This window comes from Eublepharis macularius, chromosome 17, assembly GCF_028583425.1.
Source record: "Eublepharis macularius isolate TG4126 chromosome 17, MPM_Emac_v1.0, whole genome shotgun sequence".
NCBI classification, from domain to species: domain Eukaryota; kingdom Metazoa; phylum Chordata; class Lepidosauria; order Squamata; family Eublepharidae; genus Eublepharis; species Eublepharis macularius.
The window spans coordinates 10,971,437-10,981,983 of NC_072806.1; the positions used below are offsets into that span (position 1 = coordinate 10,971,437).

The 10,547-nt window shown below is 44.7% G+C and overlaps 1 protein-coding gene across 1 annotated transcript; it reads left to right on the forward strand.

Moving 5' to 3' along the window:
* Positions 1-2,441: 2,441 nt before the first annotated feature.
* Positions 2,442-10,177, forward strand: TPRG1L (tumor protein p63 regulated 1 like). The gene is made up of 5 exons (XM_055001911.1): positions 2,442-2,790; positions 4,377-4,468; positions 5,235-5,411; positions 5,808-5,961; positions 8,689-10,177. Exons 1-5 carry the CDS (start codon positions 2,584-2,586, stop codon positions 8,881-8,883), a joined length of 825 nt encoding a protein of 274 aa, XP_054857886.1. The 5' UTR covers positions 2,442-2,583; the 3' UTR covers positions 8,884-10,177.
* The last annotated feature ends 370 nt before the right edge of the window (positions 10,178-10,547 follow it).

Consider the following 10,547-nt stretch of genomic DNA (forward strand, 5'->3'; position numbering starts at 1 on the left):
ACCTACCTGCCTCTGAATGAATTCCCTTTTAGCAGAGAAGAGACATACCTACCTGCCTCTGAATGAATTCCCTTTTAGCAGAGAAGAGAGATACCTACCTGGGCTCTGGATGAATTCCCTTTTAGCAGAGAAGAGAGATACCTACCTGGGCTCTGGATGAATTCCCTTTTAGCAGAGAAGAGAGATACCTACCTGGGCTCTGAATGAATTCCCTTTTAACAGAGAAGAGAGATACCTACCTGGGCTCTGAATGAATTCCCTTTTAACAGAGAAGAGAGATACCTACCTGGGCTCTGAATGAATTCCCTTTTAGCAGAGAAGAGAGATACCTACCTGGGCTCTGAATGAATTCCCTTTTAGCAGAGAAGAGAGATACCTACCTGGGCTCTGAATGAATTCCCTTTTAACAGAGAAGAGAGATACCTACCTGGGCTCTGAATGAATTCCCTTTTAGCAGAGAAGAGAGATACCTACCTGCCTCTGAATGAATTCCCTTTTAGCAGAGAAGAGAGATACCTACCTGCCTCTGGAAGAATTCCCTTTTAGCAGCTAACCCTTGTTTTGACTCTTGCATTTGTTTATATATTTCTTCCATTGGTTCATCTGTCCAAATTGCCTCTTTTTCATTAATTGTTTAAAGAGAATTTTACAATTCCATTCTAAGCTGAGTTACATTCTTCTAAGTCAAACAAAGGCCATGAGCTTAGAAGAGTTTAACTCTGTTTAGGATCTATTCTATCTGCATCATCACCAGCATTCCCACAAAAGTTATGAGTGGCTATTGTGAATATCTGTGTCACAGTGCCATCTGTGTTAATAACACACACAGGAATTTCTGTCAATCATACCTAAAAAATTTCAAAATAATCAGGTCTGTGTTGAACTTTTTTACAGTGCAAAATCATATCACTCTCAAATTTTCATACCATAAATGCTGTTTTATGGAGCTTTCCTCATGGCTGGAATATTGAAATCTCATGGTTGGAATTTTGAAATCTCTTCACTAGGTGGCAGCAACTTGCTTGATGTCTTTTTAAAACTGTTGTTAGCATTTAGTTGTTAAAATTGACAATCTTCACCTGCCTCCTCCAGTCTCTAGCCATTAGACCTCTGCATGCATATAGCAAAATTTGTTTTTGGATGTGCGCATAAAACATTAAAAATAAGGTTGTATTGGTTTGATTTGTATTTAGTCTGCTTTGTTTTGTTTTATAGCTGTGAGCTTCCTTATAGTATAGTACGGGGTAGTATCTGTTGATGTATATATGCTCCTAGTGGGTAGTTTCTGCACCATTAAATATGTTATGTTTAATTAGATATGTATTGTTTCAGCAGCGTGTTTTTCACTGGACTCCCCAGCTGTCAATCATATTGATCTCCACGGTGTAATCCACCTTGAGTCTCAGTGAGAAAGGCAGGCTATAAATAACATTTTTACTTTGTCCTTTGCTATGCTTGTTTAGAATGTGTACAGCCTCTCCATTAAAAACGTAAATAATAAATTAACACACCTATTTTCATCTGTGATAGTCTCCAAGATCAAGATTTCATTTGTGGGTGTGCAACTTAATCCATGTTGCTCAATTTTCAGGTCATTTTTATTATTTGCTTTTTTGCCAGTGCTCAAAACGCAAAACTGATTCAATGACAGTATGAAGTATCTGAAGAAGCTGTCTGTAGTCTAACCATAGATCCAGAGGAGTCTAACCAGTCTAACCAGTATTTGTTTTGTTTTAAAAGGGGTTGGGCAGTAGTTATATAAAGTCAGCCTTGGAGGGGAAAGGTGCCAGTGCTCATAAGTCAACTTCTTTAAAAAAGTGGCAATACTCATATACGTCGACCTTTGAAACGACGAGGCAAGTACTCATTTATAAGGTCAAATTTAGGAGGGGGAGAAGTGCCTGTACTCCTATGTAAGCTCGCATCCTTGTCCACCAATTTCCCACCTCAGGATTTGAGAAAGCTCCCTCAAAAAACCAGTGCCAGCACAAACACACAAAAAGGCCCAGAGTCTAACAAAAAGATTATCCTGGGTCTTGTTTAAAAGTGGAGGGTGGAACATGAAAGACGCAGCAGCGACCATCAACCTTCATAGACCACGCAAACATTAGGCGCAACATTTTTCCTCAGGGCACCTTCCCGCCTTTTTATTGGCTTGTCCCGCCCCTCCGCAGAACCGTTGGCCAGCGTACGACGCCGCTCTCAATCCCCACGCAAAACCGTTGGCTGCGCGCGCGGCACCGCCCGTCCCCCTCTTTTATTTCCTTGCTCCGCCCCTTCTCCTTCACCACGGCCCTCACGCAAATCGTTGGCCTGCGCACGCGCACGTCCCCGCTCTTTGCTCCGCCCCCTTCCCGCTCGGCCTTTGTCGGGCGGCTCTCCGCGCTCCGCCCGGCCTTTGCTCCGCCCCCTGCCTCTGGCCCCGCCCCAGGGCGGGACCCGTTGGGCGTCGGCGCGGCCTAGCCTGGGCCTGGCGAGCGCTGAGGGGTAGGGGGCGGGGAAGGGGAGGCGGCGGGCCGGCCTGAGGGAACGCAAAACCGGCTCGGCGGCGGAGGCGGGAGTGGCCCGGCCGGCCGTCCAGCGATGCTGCAGCTACGGGACACGGTGGAAAGCTCGGGCGAGGCGGCGCTCTTCGTGCCGGCGGCCGAGGCCGACGTCCCCTTCACGCCTCCTGGCGACCTGCCCTCGTCGTCGCCGTCCTCGCTCTTGCCGCCCAGGCAGACCCTGCGACCCCTTAGCGTCCGCAACCCGACCCGCGGAGGGCGCCTGAAGGAGTACTTCGTCTTCCGGGTACGAGGAAACGCTGGTGTGCACCCCCGTGGTTGCCAGCTCCAGATCTGGAAATTCCTGGAGAGTTTAGGGCTGGAGCCTGGAGTGGGTGGGGTTTGCAGAATGGAGGGTATTATGTCATACATAGTCCCCCCCCGACCCAAGCGGCCCTTTTCTCCAGGGTACCTGATTTGTGGCCTGGAGTTCAGTTGTAATTCCTGGAGATCTCCAGCCACCACATGGAGGTTGGCAACCTTAGCCCCATGTTATTTTCCCCCTCCTATAGTTGGGAGGTGGAGGTAGCCTTTTTAACACACACACACACCCGGCAAACCCTTCCTGAGAAACATGCTAGCAATAGGGAACATCATCAAAATAGAACCTCTATGCGCAGGGGCAGTCTACCTTTTTATTATATCCAGGGCCCTCTGATTGCCTGTTCTGGGTCCAGTAGAGCTATTTGAAACCCTTGTGGAAAAATAGGGCCATCGCTTGCTGCTTCTGAAGGTAGCTCTGGCTCTCCAAAGCTCATGTCCTGAAAATCATGGTGCTGCTGGACCCAAACCCTGCCTGCTGCTTCCCAAGATGCCTAAATTGAGCTTCCACAGTGGCAGCCTAGCTGTAACTGGGTGGGGGTGATTTATGTGCTGTTTAATGTGTCAGGCTTAGGATTGCTTGTGCTGTGTTTCAGCGTTTCTTCAAGTCTGCATTGGATTGCTGCTGGTCTTAAGTCTTTGCAAATTTGCCTTTACCTACCCGGGAAGAAAGCTCTTACCCTACCACAAATATTGTTAGTCTTATAGGTGCTCTTTTCTACTGCTACAGACAAACAGGTCTATCTATCTTGATCTACTCCATTACATTGTTTATTGAAAGATCTTTGAAATTGACTGTACTGACCCACATTGTTTAATCTGCCTTGTCTCAGTGAGAAAGGCAGACTATAAATAACATAATAAAACAAATAATCAGGTAAGGGGATGGAAGGGCTGTCATCTTCACACACTTTTTGGGGGATTCCTTAGGGCATCTGAAGAAACTTCTGCTCTGATCCATTAAGGCAGCATAGGATTGCTTGTGGTGCTCTTCGCCATCCGTGCTTCTGTTAGTCACCATGCACTGTATACCAGTCACCTCATCCCACCCCAACATTTGGAGCATGCCTAAGCTCTGCCATCTGTTTTGTGAAACTTGGATTGCTTCCTCTGGTTCTCAGAAGAGGGAAGGGGTGCCTGGTTGGGCAGCTGTGCCCCTGCGACAGCACCTGCCATCACCTGCTCACTATCTAGCACAGAGAGAGAGAGAGCTAAGAACCAGCTTTTAAAAATGAAGGCCAGGAAGCTTAATTGCGCAGCTAGTAGCAGATAAAGGGATTCCAGGCGGCAGCCCTGTTAGTCTGTCGCAGCAAACAGTGAAAAGGAACCTAGAAGAACCAACGTTTATGTTTAAGGTATCACAGAATTATTTCGAAGATTCAATGAGTTCAGATCGTTGGTGTTACCATTTCAAAAGAGAATAGCTTTTAATACGTGATCTGTTTTGCAGTTTTTTGCCTCCTTTGTCTTTTGGGACCTGAAGCTGAAAAAACTTATTTTATTTTGATTTAGCCAGGAACAATAGAACAGGCTGTCAATGAGATACGTGTGGTTGTAATGCCCACTGAAGATGGAGAAGTGCAAAGTGTATGGCTGCTGACTGAGTAAGTAACAGACCTGGTGGCCATATTAAGGGCACATTTTCTTCCTGCTTCATTTTTTTCAACAGAATTTTGTTTTAGTATACTATACTGGTTAACTAACGGAAAGCACAATACTTGTGAATTAGCGTGAGACAGTAGGAGAAAATTCTTCCATATCAGTATCTTCAAAAAGGAGGAAGCTATCAGATGTAACTAGCTGCTGTTTAAGCAATCTGCTTTTGTTGAATATCCACTTTAAGAACCAGACTGACTTGTTTGGAGTAAGGCAGTTAAGCATTTGAACGAGCCCAGCTGTGGTCAGTTTTCTTATTGCAGACCACTACCATGGCCCTGTGTTGCGTGTGGGTCTGTGTTTTGTTCGGCACTGGTTTGTGGAGTGGCCCATTATCATTCAAATGCCCCAGAGATTTATCAGTTGTTACTATGACAGCTGTTTCCTCTGGGGTGCTTGGAAAGGGCAGCCCATAGGGACCTTTGAAAAATAAATAGTGGGGGACAATCTTATCCCTTGTTAGATTATTCTATGACATCTCAATTTTTCTTGCATTATAAGCAAGCTATCAGCAGCTTACTGTGTACCTATGCTAAACCTAGCGATGAGCTGTAATCAAAATAAGCTTGTGTTTAAAGTGTGAATGGGTGTGCATAGTACTGTCAAACCTAATTAAAGCAAGTAATTTTCTATTCAAGTAGCAGTGACTTGACATGCTGTATCAAGTTTATTAGAGAAGGAATATACCGTGGCTGCTCTTCTGTTCTTCCACAGAATTGATCATTGGAACAATGAGAAGGAGCGTTTGGTTCTTATCACCGATTGGTCCCTGCTGATCTGTAAATACGACTTCATCAGCCTGCAGTGCCAGCAAGTGACCAGAATATCACTTAATGCAGTTGACACAATTTCAATTGGAGAGTTTCAGTTTCCTCCTAAATCACTAAATAAGTATGTTCTTGGTTTTGGAGGGAGGGGGGAGATTGTCTAGTGCAAAGAGTAAGATTGTAATCCGTAACAGCAAGACACACAATAGTGTCTGTTCTTCAGAGGATAGTAAGTAGATAAACTGTTTACTTTCTGCAGTGTTCTAATTAATGCCGGGTGCAGTAGTCTGACTTTCCACATTTAGCATCCAGCCACCATCTTACCTATATTTTAATTACAGCATGACATGGAAGTAGCCTGTAAACTGTTTGCCAAAGGTTTTGCATAATACAGATGTGGTTCTTTTAACTATCATGTTCACACTGCATGAGATCAGTTACCAACATCCAGGTTCAGTAGTTAAAACTTAAGCAGAAAACACTTTGAGCAAGAACTAATGAAACCTCTTCCTTTTTTCAGGCGGGAAGGCATTGGAATCAGAGTGCAGTGGGATAAACAAAGCCGTGCTTCCTTCATCAATCGATGGAACCCATGGTCCTCAAATGTGCCATATGCAACATTTACTGAACATCCAATGGCTGATGCAGATGAGAAGATTGCTTCTCTTTGCCAGGTCAGTTGTCATTGTCTATAGAATTTTTGAGTGACTTGGACTGAAATAAAGTTATTTCTCACTTAGTGATATAAGGAATTTCTAAAGCTAAGAGCTGAAACAGACGTGACGAGATACCTCGGTTCTACTCGTGTTCTCTTACCTCAAGGTTTGTCGGGAAGTGTAGGTGTCCTTGCAGCTTAAAGTTTAGCATTTACAGAGCAGCAGGGAGGGAAGTGCAGCCGTGGGGCCCCTTTCCGCCTGCTCTCTAGGTGCATTGCGGCATTTTCCCTTCCACGCTTACATGGAGTATTGCTTCATCTCCCCCCCCCCCCGGCCTGGCCCCTGCAGAGTGATGCCTGGCTGCGCCGGGAGGAAAGGCGCCCAGAGCATCTCTCCCCCCTCCCGCTCACCTGGCCCCTGCCCAAAGCCACATGGCCCAGAGCTGCATAGCCCGGCGTGCTCTGCCATTACCCCGATCGCACGGACCGTCGCTCCACCCACCCCTTGCCCAGCCCCCGCAGAGCAACAGCGAGCTATGCAGCTCTGAGCCGTGCTGCTTCAGGTGGGGGCCAGGCGAGCGGGGGGCGGGGGAGAGATGCAGCAATGCTCTGGGCGCCTTTCCTCCTGCTCTCCCTGTGTAGCCTGGCGTCGCTCTGCGGGGGCTGGGCGAGAGCGTCGCTGCATCTTCCCCCTTGCTCGCCTGGCCCCCACCTGAAGCTGCGCGGCTCGGGGCTGCATAAACTTTAAGCTGCAAGGACGCCTACACTTCCCGACAAAACTTGAGGTAAGAGAACACGAGTTGAACCGAGGTATCTCGTCACGTCTGTTTCAGCTCTTAAGTCAGAACATTTCAAATAGAAAATGACACATAAATACGTTTTGTGTGTGTGCAAATATATACACATACATATCCTAAACAATCACTTTTTATACTTCCCTTATGTGTGTCCTAACAGAACGAGCATCCTACCATTTTTTTCCCTCAGGACTGTAAATGGAATGTGAAGACTATAGTCTTAATTTCTTCCCCAGCTTTTCCCACCTAGCATCCATTTTCTACTTTTGTAAATATGTTTTTCTCTCAGATTACAGACGTTCCCTTTACGTAAAATTCACACAGCCCCTTAAGCATATGTGGAAGAACATCAGTGTCAGCACTTCCCTAGCTTTAATCTTCCCTTGGAAGACCTCTTGGTGCAAACTTGAGTCTTTCAAATAGAGTTCCCTCAAACCCATCACAGAGCTTGTCTACACAGTGCAAAGGCTCAGACCTCCAAGCGATGTCTTTCACACACTTTCTGAAAGCAACTTCTGTTGCAAAAATTATTTGCCCTGTGGCACGGATTGATGTTTTTTGAGAAACAAGTCTAAGCCACCTCTGAACATGCAAAACTAGTTCCGTTATTCATTAGCTCTCCTGTGAAGTGTCCTCCAGTTCAGGGCATGAACTAGAATTTCACTGGCTTATTTCAAGGAATACAATTAGTGGGAATAATATTCAGCTGAGGCTTTTGCTAAGAGGCAAAAGAAGGGGGGGGAGAAATCCCCCACGGGAAACTGCAAACACTTCAGTCAATAAATTACTATGTCAAAGTGTACTTTAAAGTGCAAGTGCTACATATCATTTCTCACAGTCCTACATGAATTCATATTTCATAATAATACATACAGAAATATTTATAAGAGTATTGTTCCCAGTGATTAATACATATAAGAGCATTCACAATAGTACTCTCTACAAATGCAACACTCAAAGAAAATCGAGTGCTGTAACAATTCGGGTGTAATAAAGTCCATTTTAAACAGAAATCCTTATAGTCAAGTCTGTCTTCTTTGTTTCATTTATTTCCTCCGAATGAGCATGGGTGTAACAAAGCAGATGGAAGGTTCTCCGTCACGCCGGATCTGAGGCCGGCTACAGCCAAGAGATTTCGTGCCCACTGCCTCAGGAGCGTGCTCACTGTTACAAATATAGTTTAGTAAGCTATTTTTTAACATAACATATACTATAAAAAGCTTATATTTGCCCACCAAGCCAGAGGAAAACGATCTCAATCCCTTATACTCACACTACATTCAAGAGAAAAGTTCACAGCTCATACACTCCGGAACGGCGGCGGCTTTTTTTCGCATTAAAAATAGCTTACTAAACTATATTTGTAACAGTGAGCACGCTCCTGAGGAAGTGGGCACAAAATCTCTTGGTTGTAGCCGGCCCCAGATCAGGCGTGACGGAGAGCCTTCCATCTGCTTTGTTACACCCATGCTCATTCGGAGGAAATAAATGACACAAAGGAGAAAGACACGACTATAAGGATTTCTGTTTAAAATGGACTTTATTACACCCGGATTGTTATAGCACTCGATTTTCTTTGAGTGCTGCATTTGTAGAGAGTACTATTGTGAATGTTCTTATATGTATGAATCACTGGGAACAATACTCTTATAAATATTTATGTATTATTATGAAATATGAATTCATGTAGGACTGTGAGAAATGATATGTAGCACTTGCACTTTAAAGTACACTTTGACATAGTAATTGATTGACTGAAGTGTTTGCAGTTTCCCGTGGGGGATTTCTCCCCCCCCCCTTCTTTTGCCTCTTGGATGCTCACGGGAAAAGCCATTACCCTTACCGAGGCTTTCGCTAAGGCAGAATGATTTAACCTCAGTAATAATCTAAAAAAGAATTGGTGTGAATCATAGTTAACAGGTATGTTGACTCCCTCTCACCCCTTAAAGTTGGAGAACTTCAAGACGCAGCTGATCCAAGCTGTGAAGAAGGCTCACAAGGAGTGCCCTCTGCCTGGGAGGGCAAACGGAGTTCTGGTTCTGGAGCGCCCTCTTCTCATTGAGACCTATCTGGGATTGATGTCTTTCATCAACAATGAGGCCAAGCTTGGCTATTCAATGACCAGAGGAAAAATTGGATTTTAACAGCCACTCGAAAAGCGGACCCGCTTACCCAAAGAAGAGCAAGGGAGCAATCAGTGCTTGGCAAAAATCCTTGGAAGAAGAAAGTGGGAGAAGCATGTCGATGAGTTGGAATAGTTTTAGGGGTCATTCAACAGAAATCTTGCTCGTCATAAAATGTATGTATTGCGTTGGCCACTTCCTCGGGTGTATCAACTTCTTTCATGACCAGATCTCTTCTGCTGCTCATTATCAAACCTCTCATCAGTCAAGCAAATGATACCATCCACCTAGACTACCCTAGCTAAGATCTTTCCCTCCTCCGTGTGTCTATGTTTGGAAGCATGTTCATGATCTTTTCCCTTCTGTAAACACACTTCTATTGCAGGTCTTATTTCTGTATACTTGAGATTTCTTTTTGTAGGGTAACTAATCTCTCTGATTAAAGGCGTGATTCTGTCAGTTTGGAAGGGTCATGAACTATTTAGCCAAATGCACCCCATTTTGACGGCATCCAAGTTAACCTTTACGTTTAAGGCTGCCTGTTTGTGGTGAATTGAAATCAGGTTGAGTGATTGTAATTTGCCTTTAAGTACCTTATACAGTTCCAGTGCAGACCTGTCTAATCGTGGCTTCTCGTTCCTGCACAGCACCCTGAAATTCTCACTGCGAACACACGTGCAGCGTGGTCTGCTTTCATACGAATCTTTGCCACAAGGGATCAAGTTTTTCTATCTATAGGAAAGGGAATTTTTGATTAGCTTTATAATTTTTTTTACCTGTAAGATTAATAGCACCAAAGCATGTGTACAACAGATGGCTACAGTAGAGCCTACCTAGATTTGTACAAAGCTATACCTCTATTAAAGCAAAGTAAATAAAGCGACGTTGCGCTCTACTGCCTGAGTAGCCTAAGCCTGGGATCCAGAAGGCTGTATGAGATCTGTGCCTGGAGGGCTTTTCAAACAGTTCCTTCTAGGAACAGCTTCCACAAGTGTCAAGGGCTCCTCTAGAGGAGCGTTCCATGCAGAGAGCTTCCAGTGGGTGGGGGAAACGCCTCTCCCCACACTGCCTGCAAGAGCTGCTTTGGATCCCTGCTTGTATCTTGAGTCTGCTCATTAAATCTTTCTACAGTCAAGCTGTCACTTTATTGAAAATATGTGTAATAGTGAAATACTGTTAACAGTACTGCTAAACATACATATTTCAGAGTCTGAAACGCTGTGAAATAATGGTGCTGGGATGCAACGGATTGCAAGTCCTTTTGTTTTTAAGCCATGTATGTTTAAGCTTATTAAACTTGGAAGTGTGGATCTTAGATTTTACTGATTTCTGTGTTCTTGATAGCAAGGAAGGGGCTACTGGTTTATATGAGGGTGAGTTTTTAAAGCATGGCTGCTTTTCACTTTCACTCAAGGTTCAAAATTTTCTCTGGGCCCTCCTCTCTAGGCTCCTTCTATCCCATGTCTTGCCTGTACAGTTTCCCCACTTTCTCTCTCTCTACCCACACCACTCACTCTACGACATATGCTTCATCATTTCCATCAGGCACATGCACTGCTCCATTTCCCTGCAAAAGTACATGCCTGAAGTTTCAGTTCCTAGCTGTGTTTGCTTCATTCTATATATCCGAGTTGTTTTTCTGCTCACAGGCATGCAAGGCACTTAGCAAACATATGAAATTCATA